The sequence below is a fragment of the Pyrgilauda ruficollis genome, unplaced genomic scaffold (assembly GCF_017590135.1).
Source record: "Pyrgilauda ruficollis isolate IOZ18807 unplaced genomic scaffold, ASM1759013v1 scaffold3, whole genome shotgun sequence".
Lineage (NCBI taxonomy): Eukaryota > Metazoa > Chordata > Aves > Passeriformes > Passeridae > Pyrgilauda > Pyrgilauda ruficollis.
This window is the reverse complement of record NW_024524377.1, coordinates 13,383,383-13,403,214: the sequence shown is the minus strand read 5'-3', so window position 1 is coordinate 13,403,214 and position 19,832 is coordinate 13,383,383. Positions and strand designations below refer to the sequence as shown.

At 54.8% G+C, this 19,832-nt stretch overlaps 2 protein-coding genes across 5 annotated transcripts; one reads left to right on the top strand and one right to left on the bottom strand.

The window, feature by feature from the left end:
- Positions 1–101: 101 nt before the first annotated feature.
- Positions 102–12,479, bottom strand: STK36 (serine/threonine kinase 36). The gene is made up of 27 exons (XM_041473506.1): positions 12,378–12,479; positions 12,140–12,245; positions 11,162–11,302; positions 10,384–10,461; positions 9,837–9,967; positions 9,337–9,586; positions 8,836–8,929; positions 8,401–8,570; positions 7,985–8,184; positions 7,780–7,906; positions 7,526–7,669; positions 7,085–7,264; positions 6,789–6,886; positions 6,337–6,442; positions 5,438–5,579; positions 5,030–5,157; positions 4,331–4,435; positions 4,023–4,121; positions 3,739–3,833; positions 3,365–3,428; positions 3,082–3,192; positions 2,863–2,937; positions 2,301–2,475; positions 1,751–1,898; positions 1,403–1,547; positions 402–1,142; positions 102–302 (listed from the first exon to the last, which is right to left on the bottom strand). Exons 2-27 carry the CDS (start codon positions 12,221–12,223, stop codon positions 114–116), a joined length of 4,020 nt encoding a protein of 1,339 aa, XP_041329440.1. The 5' UTR covers positions 12,224–12,245; positions 12,378–12,479; the 3' UTR covers positions 102–113.
- Positions 12,299–19,551, top strand: RNF25 (ring finger protein 25). 4 transcript variants are annotated; one of them, XM_041473510.1, is made up of 10 exons: positions 12,299–12,561; positions 12,696–12,770; positions 12,843–12,945; positions 13,040–13,107; positions 13,794–13,885; positions 14,010–14,081; positions 14,660–14,800; positions 15,603–15,692; positions 16,197–16,331; positions 16,447–19,551. In XM_041473510.1, exons 1-10 carry the CDS (start codon positions 12,432–12,434, stop codon positions 17,164–17,166), a joined length of 1,626 nt encoding a protein of 541 aa, XP_041329444.1. In that variant the 5' UTR covers positions 12,299–12,431; the 3' UTR covers positions 17,167–19,551. The 4 variants fall into 4 exon arrangements, with proteins under 4 accessions (XP_041329444.1, XP_041329443.1, XP_041329445.1 ...); XM_041473512.1 differs by having other exon boundaries at positions 12,494–12,561; positions 13,816–13,885; XM_041473509.1 differs by having other exon boundaries at positions 12,696–12,945.
- Positions 19,552–19,832: the final 281 nt, after the last annotated feature.

Below are 19,832 nucleotides of genomic sequence, written 5' to 3'. Positions count from 1 at the left end.
AAGACGGCCGGGTAGAGTCCCTCTCAGGTGGACAACGCGGGTTGCAAGGAAGGTCCGGCTGGAGCCTGAGGAGGGTGAAGGAAGCGTCCGTGGCGTCCCGGGATGCGCGCGCGTCACCGCTGAGCGCCGGTACGCGGCGACAGCTGGCTGGGCCCCGCGCGGCCGGGCAGAGCGGCGAGGCGGCGGAGGAGCAGCTCGCACTGGCGGCGGAAGAGCAGCCCGCCGTGCCGGGCAGAAGGCGACCGGGGACTGACAGCGGCCAGCGCGGCCAGCCTCTCGGTGGCTTTGAGGGACAGCAGGACCTGCACAGCCAAGAGAAGGACAGGAGTCACCCGCCAGCTTGACCCTTGTCCCCAGAGCTCCATCAGGGCCCCCAAAGAGCCGAGCTCCCCGTGCAGTACCTGCTGGATCCCGGGGTGCTGGCTGAGGGCTCGCAGTGCCTCGAGGGCTCCCTCCCGCACGGTCATCCGCGGGTCCCGGCAGGCCAGCTGCAGCAGGAGCTCGGGGGCCCTGTTCTGGATCAGCAGAGCCCGCAGCTCCTCCCCGCGCTGGCCCAGGTTGCTCAGGGCCAGGGCCGCGTTGTAGCACGTCTGGGCCCGCGAGTCGCTCAGCAGCCGGGTCAGCGTGGGCAGGGCCCTGCCCAGGGTCCCCGCCGGGCAAGACGCGTGGCAGGCGGCGTTGCCCACTGCAAAGGTGGCTGCCCTGCGCACGCAGCTCTCCGGGTCCGACAGGCACTCCAGCAGCCTCTCCAGCCAACCGGGCTGGCTCTGCAGCGCTGGGGAAAAGCTGTGGTGGAGCAGGTTGCCCAGCAAGTTGCAGGTTCTGGCTCGTATCAGGTGTTGCTTGTGGCTGAGCAGGTAGATCAGTGGCTGGTCAGGCACATCTGAGTCCCTCAGGATCCTCTGGAGAAAGGGCAGGTGCTCTGAACAGACCCGGGCCATGTGGGTCAGGAGAGACAGGAGGTCACTTATGAGCATGACATTGTCTGAGGACAAGACAGACTTCAAGAAGGCAACAATGTGCTCCGAGGCAGCAGCTTCCCTCACCACTTGGTCTATGACCTGTGTATCAGACACCACAAACTGGCACAAGAGGCCCATGGGGAGCTCGGTGAACGAGAAGGGCAGATGGTGAGCGCAGACCTAAGGCAGAAGGACAGACAGCACTGCTGAGTGCACTGCACTCACACGTGAGCCAAGCCAAGCAGCAGCTGAAGGCAGCCAGCAGGTCAGCACAAGCTTAGCAGCCAGTGAAGCCTCTCCAAGGGCTGCATAGCACCCAAATGACATCCTTGTGTGGGCTGCCAACATGACATGAAGTGGTGCCATGCACTGGGGACTGCTGTGTAGTGAGGGGTCACCACAGTATGGGAGGAAGGAGGAACACAGGGCCAAGAGAGTACCTGCAGCAGCTGGGCAGGGATCTGGGTATCTCTCACAGCCTCCATGATCAGTGCTAAGGTGTCTTTATCCACATCCAGGGCAAAAGGGAAAGAGAGGAGCTGGCAGACCTGGATGACCACATCTGGGACATCCTTTCCTGCTTTCCTGAATTTGTGAAAGAGAGAGGGCTTAATACAGAGATGATCAGAAAAACCTTAGGGCAAGGGGCAAAGGGCATTCCCCATGCCAGGCACTAAGGAGGGGCTCTGCAAGTGCAAGCTCAGGAACTTCTCAGCCCTTGGTGTGCTCATATCCATGCCCCATTCAGCAGCTGAGCTCTGCCCACTTCAGCCCTTGCCACAACTCACATCTGTGCCATGCATGCCAAGAAGCCAGGGGACAGCAGTCTCTTCAGTGTCACCATGAGAACACCATGGGACTCAGTGAGCTGAGACAGACACTGGTGGGACTCACGAGTGAAGATGCTGAGGGCCAGGCTGAGGAATAACAAGGTTCCTGCAGGGAAAATAGCAGGCAGAAGGCAAAGCTAGAGAAGGCTGTAAAGTTCTTTCACTTCTGTCTGTGCTACTTCAAGGCTGCTCCAGGAGCAAGGCTGCTCCATTCTGTGATTCCCTGCCCAAAACTGGAAAATCTCCACCCAGGTGGTCACACCTGCCAGAGTGGACATTCCCTGCAGCATAGACATCCTTTTTTGTTCTTGCACAGCCAGCTCAGCTGAGCTGCTGCCAGCTGGGCACAGTATGGGCCAGCCCAGCCCTCTCTCCCCAGAAGACACTGCGATCCTCAAAAAAACCACCTGAGTCCTCTGGCCTCAGGGAACAGATGTGGAGAGGGACAGACTTGGAAGGATGTGAAGCAGGGTCCAGGGCAAATGCCCTGTTGTCCCACAGCTCCTACCTTGAGGGGAGAGGAGGTTCCAGTCTGGCTCTGCCATGGGGTGACCAGCACCTGGGGGTGGATCTTCCTCCAGCGCTGCACTGTTGGTGCCCACATGAAGCACCACAGCAACACAATGCCAGACCAGGCTCCATAGCTCGGAGGAAGCAAAGCCCTGCTCCAAGACCACATCCTCCTAGAGGCAGAGAGGCTGATGTCAGAAGCCTTCAAGATCGTCCAAGGCTCCCCAGGGTTCTGATACATGGCTCTGTCAGTCCCATGGTCCTCTGAAGGTCAGGGGTAGACACCCATGGGCCAGGAGTCCTGCTGCACCTTTCAGTAGTGTCATTCCCTGGGCATCTCTGCCCTCTTTCATTTCTGTCTGCCCATGGATCACCCCTCCCCACCCACCACTCTCCCATCAGCCCTGCAGGGACACAAGGTGACTTTCATGGGGTTGTGCAGCCAAAACTGCACAGTTGCTGATTTCCCTCAGCCTCATTACCAATGTGCATTCAGGGACATTTTTTTGCCACCACACCTTTTGGCAGGGGCCAGGCAAAGGAGATGGCTAGACTGGTACCTGTTCAAGGAGTTTCAGCAGGAGGAAAAAGAACCCATCATAGAGACCAGCACCCATTGGCAGGGGGAGCTGCAGCTGTAAGAGAGTGGGAGACTGTCTGAAGCTGGGTGCTGGGCTTGAGGGCAGCAGCATCACACTTGCACCCTTCTGAGCGCATCTTTGCACACCTCTGCAGTGGGGTATGCATGGGTCCCCAGCTTCTCTGTCCCCATCCCATACCTCAGCAGGTGCAGTCAGTGCATTTGTTACCACCGGTAGGATCTTTTCTCTCTTGAGCTCCAAAGCCACCCCATGCTGACTGAGCTGTGCCAGGAGAAATGCTGCAGCACCCTGTGGGACAAGGAGAGTTCAGCACCTTTGGGACTTCCCCATCTGCTTGGTCACTATTGACCCTTCATCCCTTGGCCTCATCCCATCCTGAGTGAGGAACAGTAAGGCCCAAATGGAGTGCAGGGGTCTGCAAGGCTGCCAGTAGTGGCTCTGGCAGGGGGAGGTGGCTTACCACAAGGGACACAGCAGGAGACTGGGTGATGAGATCCACAGCCAGGGTAACCACTTCCTCACACCTGAAATGCAGGGACCAGGAGAGAAGCACTATTTTCCCACAGCTTCACATCATGCAGAACAGCAGCATCCAAATCCACATAGCTGGGAAGCAGCCGCGTTTCAGGAGGAGCCCTGGTTCACAGCACCTCTTCATCTGCACTGGGTCATCCTCAGCACATCCCCAGCACCCACCCACACTGCCCAGCGTTCTGCTGGTATGTCTGGATCAGAGGGATCAGTGGTTCCCAGCGCCAGGCAGTGTGCAGGACAGAGTGCTGTTCAGAGCAGGGCATGTTCCTCTCCCACCCATGAGTGGAAGTGTCTGCTTACCTGGGAGGGGATACCTGAAGCTGCAGGGTGAGCAGGGCCAGCAGGTACAGACAGGCTTCACAGGCTGCCTCCTGGGTCACCTCCACCACAGGGACCTACCAAAGGAACAGAAGTCATAGCAGGGGAGAAGGAAGTGTTTCTGGGCCCCGGAGGAGAAGTGCACTCTTCCGATTAAACTCCCCTGAACTCCTCTTCCCCCACAGATTCATCTGACTGGTGCTCAGAGGAATGCATCCAGCTTGCCCACACTCCTACCCCTCCACCAGGGCTGTGGTCAGTCCTACCTCACCCTTCAAGAGCTGCATGAGGGAACCCCACAGAGGCTGGCTCCTTCCCAGGTGCTGGCACAGGTTCGGGTAGGCATGGCAACCAGCATAGAGGATCTGCAAGGCAGAGGGGGGAGATGCCACCAGCCCCTGTAGACAGATTCCACCCCATGGCTACCATGGGCTCATTTATTCAACAACTGACACCAGGCAGATAGGAGCCATTGAGAGCTAAGCTCACAGTTCCCTCTTCACCATGCTCCTAATTCCAGAGCAAAGGCCCAGGCACCTCTGGGCAGAGACAGATAAAAGGACTGGGCCATTACCTTCAGAATATTCAAGGAGCAGCCTGGGTCCTCCAGTCTTCCTAGCAGTCTTGCAAGCTGCTGGCTCTCTCCTTCCATAAGCTTTTCAGCTACTGCATGAGCAACCTGCAGAAATCAGCCTGTTTTGCACTCTGGGCACCTGAAGCACTGCCCAGACTAGAAGAGTTTAATGCTAGCAACAATTTAATGAAAGGAAGCATCTGCTTCCTATATCTTGCCTGTGTCTACCAAGAGATGCCTATCTGCCATGACCTAGCATGGCTTTGATGCACAGTCCCAGAACTGAGATGAGCAAGGTAAGATTCCTCCTCTGCTTCCCTCCTTGTTGACTCAGAGTTAAAGAATCAAATGTAAACCTGTAATTGTTTTCCCTCTTACTGCCCCTTCAATTTCAGATTTCCTACAGTTCATATCACTGTAATAAAATAATTCTTCATGTTTTCCCTGCATTGCCTAGTTCTTTACTTAGCCCATCTCACAATTCAGAGCTTAAGTTTGAGTCTCTTAATTGATTCAAGAATCCTTGCATTCCTAAGGTCAGCTGTTGGCTGGGGAGGTGCAGCCCAAAAATATGAACCCTGCAGCCAATAAAGCCAGAGGATCCCAGCCCTCTACTGTTGAGAAAGAGATCCTCCTAGAAAGATCTGCTGCCCCTGGGAAGACCACACCTCTTCACCCTGTACAGAGAGCTTGTCTGACCTGTTGCTTGGCTTCCCAACAGCTGTTTCTCTCCAGGGGGATGCTGCATGCAGCAGCCAATGCAGCCAGGAAGAGATCTGCCACACATGGGCTCTGGTCATGGGCTGACTTGCCTTCCACTGCTGCACCTGCACAGGGACAGAGCTGGGGAGTCATTGTGGTAAAGGTGCTGAGGGGCAGCACGATAGGGTTGGATAGCAAGAGAGAAAAAGTCAGGCTTTTGACATAAGGAGGGTGAGATCTGGGATTGAGGGAGGAGAGCCCAAGTTAGCAGGGGTCTGGACAGATGAATTTCAGCCACCTCTTCTGGCCAACAGCACTACAATGGCTGTCAGTGCTCTGATGGAGCCCAAGGGCAGGAAGGAGAAGAAACCCCAGGAAGAGGTGGCAAGCTGCTACCATTGCTACCTCGAAGAGCAGGCTGCTCTGAGATGGATCCTTGGAGGAGTCTGTTCAGCAGGGGCTGATGCTCCTCTTGCAGCCTGGTGTAGAAGTGTGCAGAGATAGAAGGGTCTGCCGTGTCCAGACTCTCACAGAGCTGGGTGAAGCACTGGGGAAGACACAGGGGTTGCCATCACTGCAGACTGAGTTTGAGATTAAAGAAAAGGACAGCACAGGAGGAAGCTGTGGGAGGACAGCAGAGATTGGAGAAGGACTCATGCTGGAACTTCAGGGACCTCCAAATGTCCACTCCAGCCCGGTAACTGTATGGGACCCACATCTGGCTGCATGCTGCTGAAGTGAGGGGTACACATGGAGGCGCGTGTCCCTCCTCACCTCTATCACAGCCTGGCAGAGCATGCCCAACAGCTATTTTTGCTCTTGCTGACTCTGGTGCTAAAACATGAAGCTCGAAGACAAAGGCTAAAAGATATCAAATGCAAGCCTGTATGCATCTCCTGCCCGAGCCACATGTGCATCATACTCCAATGCTGAGAACCCGCTGTGCCCATCCAGCACAATCCCAGCAGCAGAACTCTTGGCAGCAGAGCCAGGGACACATCTGGTGAAGTAAAACATTTTGTGCCAGAGTGTGTACAAGGGGCTGTGCCTACCATCAGCTCAGCCAGTAAAGTCATACCAGAATGCTAATGCCAGCAAAGGAGCCCCCTCAGAGACCTTCTTTTTGTATGCAATTCCCCACAAAAACCCCAACGGGTGAGACAGCCTGCCCTGACAAGTATGCATCAGACCCCATAGTTAGGAGCAGGGTCCTCAGGCTGCATTCCCCAACATACAGAGACAATCTCACAGCTTCTGTCCCTGGGGGCTGAGGGTGTGGAGGAGGGAGATGGGGACACCCTTACCAGGAGGCTTTGCTGGCAGAGTCTCATCTCACTGTCGAGTGGCACAGCCAGCAGCTCCGGCAGCAGGGCCAGGAAGCAGTCAGCACTCTCCTGAACGGCCTGCAGGCTGGGGGTGGGCAGCAGGGACAGATGAGTGCAGAGAAACATGGCCCCTTGCTGTGAGGACAGGCTCACATGGCCCTGGCTAATGGAGCAGGCAGCACACACTCACACTGTGAGCTGCCGTCAGCAGGCAGCACAACTGGACTTGTCAACTATGCCTTTCCTTCAGTTAATCCCATTCAAGGAAAGTGCTTCTCTGTGAGCACAGCAATATGGCATGAAGCACTTAGACCACGATGCTCCCCCACAGAGACAACTCCAGCTGCAGAGTATGAACACCACCCTTCCACCTACTGCTGGGTCCCCAGAGTGACCACACGAGACCTCAGGGAACAGAAGGCTTTCCCTACCTGTCCTTTTGCCCACTCTCCTCCAGGCTACATTCACTGCTGAAATAAACTCTGATCACCATGAGGAGGTCTGTCAGCACAGCAATACACCAGGGCTGCTGCAGAATCCAGAAAGAAACCACAAATGGGGATTGTCTGCTGGCCATCCCCACACCACTACGACAGGATCCTTCCCTACCAGAACCTCCCCCTTTCTCAAAGGTGCCTGGAAGAGGAACCTGTGAGCCAGATCCAGCAGGACACCAGGGCCTCCTCAGCTGGAAGGTTCCCATATTTCCCTCGGGTTCTACACCCACCTGCTTGGTGACACCACTTTCCAGGATCTGCTTGGCTAGACACAGCAGGGACAGAGGCACATTCAGCTCTTGGCAGAAGTAGTCCAGCAGCTCAGCATCACACTGGGTAGACAGGAGGTTGCCAATAACATGAAGCACAGAACGAAGATGGGAGGCTCCCTCCAGCATCCCTTCCAGCACCTGGACACAGAGAAGCCAGAAGAGCTTATAATGAGCAGCAGTTTTGGTGTCTCCACCAGCCATGGACCAGCCCTTCAACCCATTCAGGCAGGGGACAGCAGAGGAGCAGATGGCAAACAAAGACAGCTCCAACTCCCAAAGAAACAGACGATCTTTTTGCTAGCTGGACTGAGGATTCTCCATATGTTTCCAACCTAATCCTGATGAAGAAGGCAGCATCCAAGTCTCCAGTCTTAGTTGCCTGGGCCAGCCATCACTTACCTGCTGAGCAGAGTCTGCCAGGCGGTCCTGGACACGGTGGTGGAAAGCTGGGTCTCTCAGGAGGCTCAGAGGCATGCTCAGCCGCATGGCTGAGGGCTCAGTGTCCTCAATCAGGTGCTGCCACTCCTCATCACTCTCCAGCTCCTAGCCACAGAAGAGAGAGGACTGGTGCCACAGAGCCTACCAGTCCCAGGGTCTCTGTACCAGCCCCTGGCAACTGGGCCCTGCTGTCCTCACTGAAGACACCATCTTACCTCAGTCTCCAGGTCCACAGCCTCAGTGCTGTGCCTGCTGCAGGGCTCTGCCCTGACAGCACCAGGCTGTGGAGGGGAACCTGCTCCAAGAAACTCCCACTCATAGTCTTGAGAGAGGCTGTGCTGCCTGGCCAAGGAAACAGTACAGTCAGTGAAAGATCTTTCCTTTCCCTCTTCCTCCTGCCCCAGCCTCTGCCTCCCTCACCCTGGGATAAGAGGAGACTCCTCAAACTCCCACTCTGCTCTGCTGCTCTTTCCTTGCTGGAGATACAGATTCTTCTCATAGGAGGCAGCCAGTGGCTCCCCATTCTCAGGGTCTGCCTTCCCTGATGCTGCTCTGGGTCTATGTGTGGGATGTCCATTGACAGAATCCTTCATAGATGCATCACCTGCCTTCAGTTGCCCCTGGTGATGGCAGAGAAGTTTGGTCAGGGCAGGGTTATTCAGTGAGATGAGTCCCCTAGATTCCACCACCATAAGCACCCCACATCCTGCCTTGTGTGTTGCTGACACCCAAACCTGACCCATGTACTCCTGTGTTTTCCCCCAGGGTCCACTTCAGTGTTCTTTCTTTGCCTTGACTGTGAGACATAGCCAGGGGAACCTCAGACTTTTCTCCACCTTTTTCTGTGTCTCTTCAACCATCTTCTGCTGGGCCTTTCTCAAGATCCTGGACGAGCTGCTCCTGGGGGCCACGAAATAGACTTGCTGCTCCTTCAGGGCCTGCAGCTCTGGAGACAGCTTGATGGTGAAGGGGTTTGAAATCCCATGCTCTTCTGTGTCATCAATCACTGGGGAGGCAAGAGGAGAACTTCAGCAGCAGCCCTCTCTTGGGACACAGAGAGTGTGATCTCTCTTGAGCTCCCAGGAGAATCCTAAGGAACCCAGAGCAAGACCAGGAGCAGGAGCTAGGAGTCAGTGCGTGGAAAAAAGCTGAGAGGAGAGAGGCATAGACCAGGATAGTAAAAATAGCAGGGCAGGGAGGTTCTCCCAGTCTCCAGACAGTAGTAGAAGGAAACAGACCTGGACAGTTTTGGAAAAGGAGTAAGTACTCACCAGTAACCCGTCCAGCAATGAAGGGGTGAGAAAGTAGCTCTGGCCATGACAGGCGCTCGTGGGGGTCCTTCATTAGTAATCCCTGAAGGAAGCTCTGCAGAGCAGCGGAGCAGCAGGATCACTGACACATGTTCAGCACCCACCAGTGAGCACAGTGTACCCACCAGTCTCCCTCACTGAGGGCATCCATGAGGCCTGCCTTTCCTGCCTAGCTCTGGGAAAGGAGTAGCTCTAGTGCTTAGGGCAGATGGCAAGACATTTCCCTTCACAACCCAATAAATCACTCCTCTGCTGTTGGACCCAGTTTCCCAGTTATAGACAGCAGACATTCGATAACAGTGATAAGGATTCCCCTTCCAGAAGGTCCAGCTCTCTTTGCTTTTCTGTGTTCTGAAGTCCCTGCTAGGGGACATAAAAGCTAAGAGTGACCCACCAGGGCAGCAGGCGAGGCCAAAACAGCATTAACAGATCTCACACTGCAGACAGGGCCTCAGCCCTTACCTTGAACACTTCACTCATGGTCATGGGCCATTTGACAGGGTCCTTGATGATGAGGCTGACAAGCTGGAAGATGCTGTTGGTATAGAAGGGAGGAGTGCCCACAAACAGCTCGTACAGGATGCAGCCCACAGACCACAGGTCTGCTGTGTGATCATATGGCCGTTCTTCCACCAGCTCAGGGGACATGTACAGCGGGGTGCCCTTGATGGACGTCAGCACCATGGTGTGGATACTCATGGCACGGGCAAACCTGCTCAGAGCAAAGCACAGATCTCAAGTTCAGGCTGAAACATCTGTTGCAGCTCCCAGGGAGTTCTCTATGAGTTTATCAATACTTCTTCCCTCTGGAGGACCAAATCTCCCCTCTCTGCCTAACCTCTAAATATGCACAGAATCCAGGTCCCCTTCTGCACTCCCCCACTTCTCCTCTACAGCATCCAGGAAACCCCCTGGCTGCTTCAAGGCCCAAAGCTCCCCTCAAGCTGGCCCCCAGCACTCACCCAAAGTCACAGAGCTTGACAACACCATCTTTGCCCAGCAGGATGTTCTGGGGTTTCATGTCACGGTGCAGGATGCGGTGGGAGTGCAGGTAGTAGAGAGCAGAGATGAGCTGGGCAGCTATGGTCTGGACCTGCCGGAGACACAGACGCCTCACCCTGTGTCCCATGGTGCCACCTGCTGGCACAACCACGGGGGCTAGGTCCCTTACGGCCTGGCTCCCACACTACTGCTTTTGTCCTGTTTGGGGCAGGGACCAACCCCAGCTGTGGGCCAGCAGTTTATTGGAGTGGGCCAAGGCAGTCTAGTGCTGTGGCCCTTGTAAAGGGAACAAAGAAACTGAGGTCTCTGCAGGTCCCCACTGTCCCACAATACCAACCTGGCCCCCTCTCCATCCTTTTCAGAAGTTCTGCCAGGTAGAGTCCCAGAGGCACCCTCACCCTCCTGACATCTCCTGGTTCACAGCTGAGACCCTCTGCCTGCAGGCACTCAACTCTTGTTTTCTCTAGCCTGCAGCAAACACTACATGGCCACTACAATGACAGACACCTGGCTCTCAGGCAAATTCCCATCGTCCTCCAGGATCTGGAAGAGCTCTCCCTCTGCGTAGTCAGTCACTACCACCACCTGGAGGGAAGAGCAACATGGTGAGATCAGGCCCTGGGGACCAGGACTGAGCAGGGTAAGAAATTTGAGGGGGGTGTTGGGGTGCCATCATGCAAAGTCCATCAGCTTGAGCTGGGACTTGAAATGGAAGAGAGCTCCCATAGCTGCACTGCAGCAAGGATGTGGCACTTGGCAGAGGCCTTGCAGCTGTCCATATCTCAGACAGCCAGCAAAAACAAGAGAAGAGGGAAGACAGGACAAGCCCAGAATGGTACTGCCAAGCCCAGTGGGTAGAATCACTCCCTTGAGCTTGTTTTAAATCTGCTGTCCTATGACTTTATTTCATGTTCCCACATGCCATAGAACAGTCTTCAATCCCCTCTTATCATATTATATCCATGAGAGTTTAAATCAGTGAAAAGCCAGTATCTGAAGAGATTGATGAGTGAAGAGTGACCTGCATTCTATGATCTCAAACCACTCCTCCTGCATCACACAGCCCCTTGTCAGCTCCTTCACCTCTGCATATGACCTAACACAGCCCACACAGGTGTTGGCTCCCCACACGGCACATACTAAAGGGCTCTGAAAAACACTAACCAGACACTGGGATAAAGTCACCAGCATCTCCTGAGAAATATGTCCCTACAACAGCAGGGGACAGGCCTTGCTCCCCTGCCCCAGTCAAGCAAAAGCCTTTGCCTGGAGTAATCCCCTTCACCTCCTTAGCAGTCTCAAAGCTGTCAAGCATCTGGATGATGTTGGGGTGATGGAGGTCTCTCACAATCTCAATTTCCCGCTGCAGGTTCTTCAGCTCCTTCTCAGACCGTCCCACCTTGGGGATGAACTTCAAGGCCACCACCTTCCAAAGCAGGAAAAGATGGGATCAGACCAGAATCCTGGTCAGACCCACCCTGGCAAAGGCTGCTTTTAACCCAAACAGGGTTCCAGCTGAACACAGACAATAGAACGAGACACTTGTTCACTGGGCCCCCTGGACCTAGGGCACTCCCCAGGCCCTTGTACATCAGTACTGGTGCTCACACTTCTTTTCACACTGGCATTTAAAGCAAAGAAATGTAATCAGTGAACACAGATAAATGAGGCCTTCAGAAACATGGGACAGGACCTCGAGATGCTGGTGAACAGCAGGCAGAACATGAGCTAGCAGTGTGCCCTGGAAATGAGAAACACTAGCAGCACCCTGGGCTGTATCAACAGGCAGGAACTGCAGCGAAGTGATTACTGACCTTTATTTCTAATCTTGTGCACCATGTTGGGAATATTGTGGCCAGGTTTTTGGCCCAGAAAGACATCAATAGGCTGTAATGGTATAGCAGAGAGACCCATGATGGTGAGGGGACTGAAGCATGTGGGAGGACGACAAGGGGATTACAAATTGAAACAGAGGGAGGTTCAACTTGATAAGAGGAAAACATTCATCCTAGTAATATTCGGGCACCAGCTATGGGGTGTTTGTCTTGGGAGTTTCAGAGGATTTAGTGCTGGCTCTGCTTTGAGTTCTTGAGGTCGCTCCTGATGTCCCTTGAATCCAGATGACTTAGTGCCAGCTGGAGCTGGGCAGGAACAGAAAGTCGCATGTATGCCGAGTCCCAAACCCCTGGCAGAGCCTTAGAACCCGAGAGGCACCAGAAACACCCCGGCTACACACAGCAGAGCCCCAGCCCTCTCCCCTCACCTGGGCGCTGTGCTTCCGGCGCCCCTTGTACACGCGCCCAAAGGACCCTTCGCCGATCATTTCCAGGACGTGGTAGTTCTCCATGGCTCGGGACGGGGCCGCAGAGCTGCCGAGGCAAAGAGGCCAGTGAGGAGCAGCGTGTCCCCTCCGCGGACACCTCCCCTCCCGCGGGGCTGCACCGGCCCCGTTCCCTGGGCGAGTGTCGTCCCACCCCGCCCCAGGCTTTGTTCTTGCCCACCGGCTCGAAGGCAGGCCGAGCCCCGGGCCCTGGTGGCGGCGATCCCGCTGCGGGATGAGCCCCGCCGCGCTCCGCTCCTGCCCCGACCCGCCGCCGAGGCGTCTCCTGGCAACGGCTCCCCTTCCGCTTCCGGGGCGAGCGGGGAGATGGCGGCGGCCGGTGAGGAAGCGGAGGCGACGGACTGGTAACAGCTCCCGTACCTTCCCCAGTCCCTGCACCCTCCCACGTGTCCGCACTCTTCCCGATCCCCGCACCCCTGCTGTCCCGCACCCCCGGCCCGCCGGAGCCGTCTGACCCCCGCGTGGTCGGTTCCCGCAGGGCGCTGCCGCCGGAGGTGGAGGTGCTGGAGTCCATCTACCTGGAGGAGCTGCAGGTGGTGCGGGGCCTGGGCAGGTACGTCCCGCGTTCCCCATCCCCGGCCCGGCCCCGCGCCGCCCTCCTCACCCCGAGCTGCCCCTTCTCCAGGTGGGAGCCCTGGGAGATCAGCATCACCCTGCACCCTGCCACGGGCCAGGACCAGGACTCCCAGTACGTGCGCTTCACCCTGCTGCTCTCCGTGCCCCCTCAGGTAGGCTGCCCGCGCCCCCCGCGCCCCTGCACCTCCGAGCCCCGGGCCTCTCCACCTTCCTTGTTGTGCTTTGGGTGTTTCTCTTTTATCCTAGTATCCTGATAAAGCTCCGGAGATCTCCATCAGGAATCCGCGGGGGCTGTCAGATGAGCAAATTCAAAAGTGAGTGCCAGGAGGGTGGCGAGTGGCAATCCTTTCCTGCAGAGATCCAGGAGGCAGAACTGATGGTCAGGCCTTCTGTAATTCACATGACTTCCCGTGTCTGGTTACCAATTGGATACAGGTCCCTAAATCACTTAGTCCTAAATCTCTCAGGAGCCACTGGTGCCGAATTTGACACAGAGGGGTCCATCTTGTGGTTATTCCCCTGTAGTTCCCCTCAAATGTTATTTGAATCTCATGGGCTTACTCCGTGGAAGTTGCTGGTCCTGCCCTGACAGAGGTGGGACTGATCCAAGTCCTTGGGCAGCCCATTGTTGCCTTTGTGCTTTGGTCCTTGGCACAGTGGAATGTGTGCAGAGACCTTGGTGCCTGCCAGCAGTATGAGAGGACATGGCTCCCAACAGACCTGCTCAGGGGCTGCTGTCAGATAAACAGAGCCTGGGATTTACCAAAACCAAAGGGTGCTGGCTGAGCTCAAGCTGAGGCCATCAGCAAGCCTGCTCCTGCAAGTCCTGTCATAACAAAGGCTTCCTGTGCACTGGCTTGTGGAGAGCCAGGACAGCACGTGAATATGTGTGTGCATGTGTGCCCATCCTGTGCTCCAAGCAAAGCCTGCGCTGTCTTTTTTCCGTGCAGGATGGCAGGTATGTGGGACATGGAAAAGGTGTAGCTAATTTTCTGTTAAGGATTTCTGCTGCTTTGCTGTAGGATTTCCCAGACCCTGAGAAGTGTTGCTGAAGCCAGGCTGGGGACAGAGGTGCTCTATGAACTGATCGAGGTGAGAGTGAGGAGACTGGGTGTGACCGGCCACAGACACTGATCCCTGACTGCCCAAGGGGTGGGACATCCCTGAGCCCATGGGCAGGCCAGTGAGTAAAACATTTGCTTTAATGCTTTCACAGAAGGGAAAGGAGATCCTCACTGACAACAATATTCCTCAAGGACAGTGTGTAATCTGCCTCTATGGATTCCAGGTAGGCATGTGTCTCCTGACCCCACAAACTGACTGGGAAGTGGGGCAAGAGAACAGGAAGTCTGACACTGGGATATCAGCCTGGGACCAAGATGCAGCCCAGCAGCCCACTGCCTCCCATTCTGCACAGGGTCCTTCCTAGTGCAATACATGCTGCTCTTCCCATCAGCTTCTAGATAATCTTCTACACAAAATGGCAGTGGGAGATGCTGGAGCATCTCCAAAGAAGTGTAGGCTCTGGGGCTAGTTGATGGTGCATTTCAGCTTCCCTGTGTTGGCTACACCTCACCTGGAGTTCAGCACACAGGTGGTCAGGAAGTACTAGAACATATCCATGCAGGTGCTGAGGTCTGTCTTTGCATCTTGACATTAGGAGTGTTTCTAACATTTGAAACAAGAAGCAGCATCCAGTAATTGCTGAGGGAGTGGAGCTGCAGCCCAGCAGATTATGTTGGGTGGCTCTGCTAGTACTAGTTCCCCATGGATACCACTGATATGGAAGTGAAAACCCAGCTTAGCTGGGTGGTTACACAACTCTTTGCTTAGAAGGCCTTCAAAGATGCCCTTTTCTCTTGACAGGAGAAAGAAGCCTTCACAAAGACCCAGTGCTACCACTACTTCCACTCCCACTGTCTGGCCCGCTATGCCCAGCACATGGAGGAGGAGATCCTCATGCAGCAGGAGGAGAGAGAGCAGCACCTTGCACCATCCCCCAAACAGGTACTGGGCCTCCTTCCTTGGCCCCCTGCACAGACCCTTGTAACATCTCTATCACCCTCTTTGGCACATGGAGCCTGTGCTGAGAATCAACAGAGTTATCTCCAAGGGCCCTTTCTGACCAAACAAGTTGGTTTGGCCTGTGCTGAGAATCAACAGAAATTAGACGGAGTTATCTCCAAGGGCCCTTTCTGACCAAACAAGTTGGTTTATTGGATCTCTGGGTCAGTGCCTGCTCTGTGAGGGGGTAAGGGAGTTGCATTTTTAGACTTCTGGAACCACAGAAGTTAGAAAAAAGGGCTCCTTCCCTAGTCCTAGTCCTTACAACTGTGGGTTGCAGCAGGGTAAACACAAATCACCTGTGTTTTGGGGTGATAAAACCTGCCTAGCACATGTTGGAACAGTTGTCAGCTGCAGAGCAAACAGCACAGCTGAGCATGGAACAAATCATAGGCTCCTTCCTACAAACCCTTTCAAAGAGGTGGTGCCTTGATGACACACTCCACTTTGGAGCAGAAAAGAGTACATCCTAGGCTGAGGGCTGAAGCCATGTGTGTTGACAGGGGTGCTTTGTAAAGCAGTCAGCTGCTGGAGCACAAATCCCAGCATGCTCATGTGGAGACACCTTCCATAGCAGTTGTTAAGGCACCTGGCTGCTTTCATGCTGCTGGAACCCCTCTGGGCTCCCTTACCTTGGCAGAAGAGTGAAGAAGACAACCCTGTTCCACTTCCAGGGTGGGGTTGTGGGGCAGTGCATGAGCTGTATTACAGACAGGGTTTGCTATCCTCTCTTTCCTCCCCACAGGAAGTTGGAGTGCAGTGCCCTGTCTGCCGGGAGACCCTGGTCTACGATCTCTGTGCTCTGAAGGCAGCACCACCCCCGCAGCACCCTCTGGTAAGAGATGGGGGCTCACCTACCCAGCTGTGCCTCCTCACTGGGTAGCTTCAACTGGGACATTGTAAGGGATGAATGCATGCACTCTCTCTCAGGTCATCCTTGATGTCCCATCCAAAGGGCAGCTCACAGAGCAGGTTCAGTTTGATAGCCCTGAGTTGAGCAGATGTGCTGAGGGGAGGTGATTCTGCCATGGGGAACATCCCTGCACTCACTAGGATACAATGAGGTCAGGACAGTAATCTGATGGTAGCTGCTCTGCATCCTGTCCCACAGCAGGATGGCCCAAGGCAGTCACTGCAGAAACAATGGGTCTGCACTGGGATGCTTGACTTCTGTCCAGGGATTTCCCATGCATCTGTAGGCCTGGTCAGTGTGGCAGAAGGAAGTGCGTTGCGTGGCACTGCGCAAAGAAGGGTTTGGGGAGCAGCTCCCAGCCCTGCCACTGCCTATCCATGCTAGGTGTTAAGAGAGCCCTTACACTGCCTTGTTTCTTCTGCTCAGGAGCCATACAGGCCAGATGCCAAGGTGCTGCAGCACCAGGAAGAGCTGCGCCTGATTTTCAAGAGACAGCAAGAGAAAGGAGGAATCATCGATCCCGAGGCAGAGAGGAACCGATATTTCATCAGCCTCCAGGCGGTACGGCACTGGGAGCAGAGAGCTTCTGAGGGGGCTCTGGGCTGCAGCACCAAGCACTGTCATCTGCTGTGGGATACCCCTGTCCTTTTCTTAACCAGTGGCTTTTTTCTTTCAGCCTCCAGCTGTGGATCCAGGCCAAGCAGCCACCACCTCTGAGCTGTCGGTGAGTGCCCGCGCTGCGGACATGCCCCAGCCACCCAGCCAAGCCTCAGCTCCCGAGCCAGCTGGGGCATCAGAGCCCAGGATGGAACCTGGGCAGCCTGAGAGGTGTGCTGTGCCCAGAGAGCAACTGAGCAAGAGGGAAAGGCACAGAGGGGAGAGGCCAGGCTCCAGAGGCCGGGGCAGGCAGCTGTGCAGCGGCTCGCAGGAACCAGGAGAGGAGGCCTGTCATCCACTCCACAGCTCCAGGGCGCCCAGGGTCTTCAGCCAGAGAGCAGAGCGTAGACCTGCTGGACGGCACAGCCAGGAGTTTTCAAAGCATCCCAGTAGAAGCAGGGCTGCTCCCTTGGCTGAAAGAAGGGAGTTGTGCCATGAAGACCCCTCACCAGTAACAGAAACTGTGGACTTGAAAGAGGAGCACCATGATGTGGAGAAATGGAGCACAGAGGAGGGGACTGAGGCCCGGGGCAGGAAAAAGGAGAACCTGATGTTCAACCGCAGTGACCACAAAGCTGCTCCCAACTGGCAGGGCCACCACAGACCCTGGGATTGTGGAAGGTGGGAGAGGTCCAGAGTTCAGGAGCGTGGTTCCTACCCCAGAGCACCAAGAGGGCGAGGGGTGTTCAGGCCCAGTGGACATCGAGAAGCCCATCTTGAGAAGGAGAGTGGCTCCTAGCAGGAATGATGAGGGGCTGGGCTGGGGGAAAAAAGGGCTGTCTGTGTAGAGAACAATGAAGGCTCTGATGTAGCAAGCAGGTACTGTACCACCTAGAAGGAAGGAGGCAGATGGCACATGGGACAGCTTGGGACAAGCAGTGTCGCCGGGGTATGTGCAGTGTAAAGCTTCCTAGCATGAGCAGCTGGCTGTTACCAGCATTGGAGAAATGGAACCTTGACAGATCGTATCAGCCTTGGTCTCAGAGGACCCAGAAGACACAGGTAGCTTTGAGGACCTGCAGCCATTTTCCCTATAGGTGAAATGCCAAGAAAGGTGCACAGCTACAGAGCAAAGGGTCTGAGTCCAGCATGGCGCCATGGCAGAGCCAAAGTGTGGCAATACCTTCCCTGGAAACCAGTGGAGCTGTGGTAGTGCCAAGTGCCAGGGAAGTATCTTGGAGCTCAGCTCCACTTGCTCTGTCCCTCATTCCTTCTGAGAGCACCTTCTCAACTGCTGGGATTAGCCAGGCAAATCCTTATTACACAGGATATTGCCCAGTCCCAGCCAGGATATCCAAATTAAGCTTAAGTCAGCACATTGGCAGGTCACAGCTGTCTGGTGGCTAAGGCTTCACCTTGGCTCCTGCTTCTCCAGGAAGCCCATATTTAGCAGGAGCTCCTGCCCTGTCTTTCAGCTGCTTTTGTGCAGGCTGAAGCTGATGGGGGAACCTCAGAAGAGAGCACTCTGCTTTGTAACATGTATGTGTCAGAATCCCCCTCCAAGGCCAGGCTGTCTCAGCACTTCTGACAACCCAGAAGTGAAGACATGCCCCGGTATTTTGGATACAGCTTACCCTCCTGTAATCTTCAAGCTGATATTGCTTAAATGAGGATTTGCTGTTTAAACTAACTTGGTGCAGTTACATCTGCTGCTGCTCCACAGATGTAAATGATGTCCCATTTAGAAACCATGAAGAGTGATCCCAAGCCTCTGAAGTGGGGCAGTGCTATTAAATTAATTCATTTGGTCTTCTCCAGAGCCTGCTCCCTTTGTTTCCTCTGCCCTCTTGCTCCTGTTTGTTGCTTTTTGGAGCAAAGGTGTTGATCCCTGGTATGTCTCAATTCCTTCCCTGTTCCCTCCAACCAGGGCTGAGGCAGAGACCTTCCCCTGGCACTTCTGGGTGGCAGGAGGGCTCCCTGCTTTGCCTGGCTTAGTGTAAGCTCTCTGCCTCACCTGACAATACTGATTCCTTCACACTTGTTTGTGCCTTGTCCCCCACCTCTTGTGCCCACACGTGGGTTGTTATTGTCTTCCTCCTTCTGCTAAGTGCAAAAATAGCAGTGCAGCAATGGACTTGCCAGAATTTCATATGAGATCCCCAGGAAACCAACAGCAGTGTGTGCCAAGAGGGCATTTGCCAGTGCACACATCTGTCTGGCTAAGCTTTGGCACATGAAAGCTGCACTACACCCTTTCTTCACTGAGAACTCCTCATCTGCTGCCCTGCTTACTCTATGCCTGGTTTTGACCTGAAGGGGTTGGTTTAACCTGCTGCCCAAGAACCTTCTGTGCTTAAATTTCCAATACTCGTCTATTTTCAAGCCTAATGCTTTAAAATCATTCCTTTTTTCTCTCTTCTTGGCCTGAGCCTACACTACATGTCCTGGGCTGGCTGATCTGAGAGACAGATGTTGTGCCTTCCTGCAGATGAGGGCTGAGCACTCGTGCCCTGAAGAGAGCCCTCATTTTCCTTCAGTGCTCCCTCTGTCCTTGTTCAGCTGGTTTCTGGGGGAATGGCCTGCCCACGCTTGGGTGAAAAGGTGCAGACTTTATCTGACATTGGTTCTTGTTCTGCTGCCTCCTGCCTTCACTGGTGAAACTGCTGTTTCAAGAAAGGCATTTCATTGTCTCCTGAAAGAACCGTGGAAGATCTCTGCCCGTCACAGCAGCTGAAGCTCCTTTGCTTCCTCTGGTGAGCCAGGATTACTCTCAGCAGAAACGTTGCTGTGCCATGTTTGGAGCATGGGAATTCAGCCATGGAAATCAGAGTGAGGACTTTGAGAACTTCAGTTAAATGCCAGATTGTGCTACTGGGAAGGGATTTTTCCCTGGGAATAGTGCTTTAGTAAGGGCCCTCTCTGACTCACTGCTGTCAGCCTGGAGCAGAGGGCATTTTGCAACAGTATGTGGAAATGAATTTGGGATAAACAAACCAAACCTCCAGGTCAGAGGGGAGGAAGAGAGCTTGCACGCTGACCTGGGTCCCTTTGCTTGGTGTCCACCTGTGTCACCCACCTACCTCACAAGGCTGTTGTGAGGCTTAACTGGCAAAAGCCCTCAGGCCAGGCAGCAAGGCACTGGCAGCATCTGTAGCGTTAACACTATTAAAAGCAAGCAGCGAGAGATGTTGCGTGTGGTGGCATCAGGTCCCTCTGGCTCCCCCACAAACACTCCCCATCCTTTCAGACTGCTGTGGGACATTTGCCAGTCACTCACTGGCCAGTTTTGACCCCCAGCTTTGAGGGAAGAAGCTGGATCTGAGCAGCCAGCCTCTGCAGGATGGCCAAACACAGGGTTTGAGATGCCAACCAGCAGCATCCTGCTCCTTCACTTGCAGAAACATTTGTGGAAGTCTGGGGTTGCATTAAAGTAGTGCCTATTTGCACCAAAATCCATCCAGGTGC

What these genes read in the sequence shown, in the direction of transcription:
- STK36 (XM_041473506.1), bottom strand. Translation starts at nt 12,223, where the DNA reads ATGGAGAACTACCACGTCCTGGAAATGATCGGCGAAGGGTCCTTTGGG. An exon ending in CATTGCTGGACGGGTTACTG is followed by an intron (nt 8,571 to 8,835) that starts GTGAGTACTTAC and finishes TTGCCTCCCCAG; the next exon opens with TGATTGATGACACAGAAGAG. An exon ending in TTGGCATGCATGGCACAGAT is followed by an intron (nt 1,548 to 1,750) that starts GTGAGTTGTGGC and finishes TCACAAATTCAG; the next exon opens with GAAAGCAGGAAAGGATGTCC.
- RNF25 (XM_041473509.1), top strand. Translation starts at nt 12,432, where the DNA reads ATGAGCCCCGCCGCGCTCCGCTCCTGCCCCGACCCGCCGCCGAGGCGT. An exon ending in TTGCACCATCCCCCAAACAG is followed by an intron (nt 14,801 to 15,602) that starts GTACTGGGCCTC and finishes TCCTCCCCACAG; the next exon opens with GAAGTTGGAGTGCAGTGCCC. An exon ending in ATTTCATCAGCCTCCAGGCG is followed by an intron (nt 16,332 to 16,446) that starts GTACGGCACTGG and finishes TTTTTCTTTCAG; the next exon opens with CCTCCAGCTGTGGATCCAGG.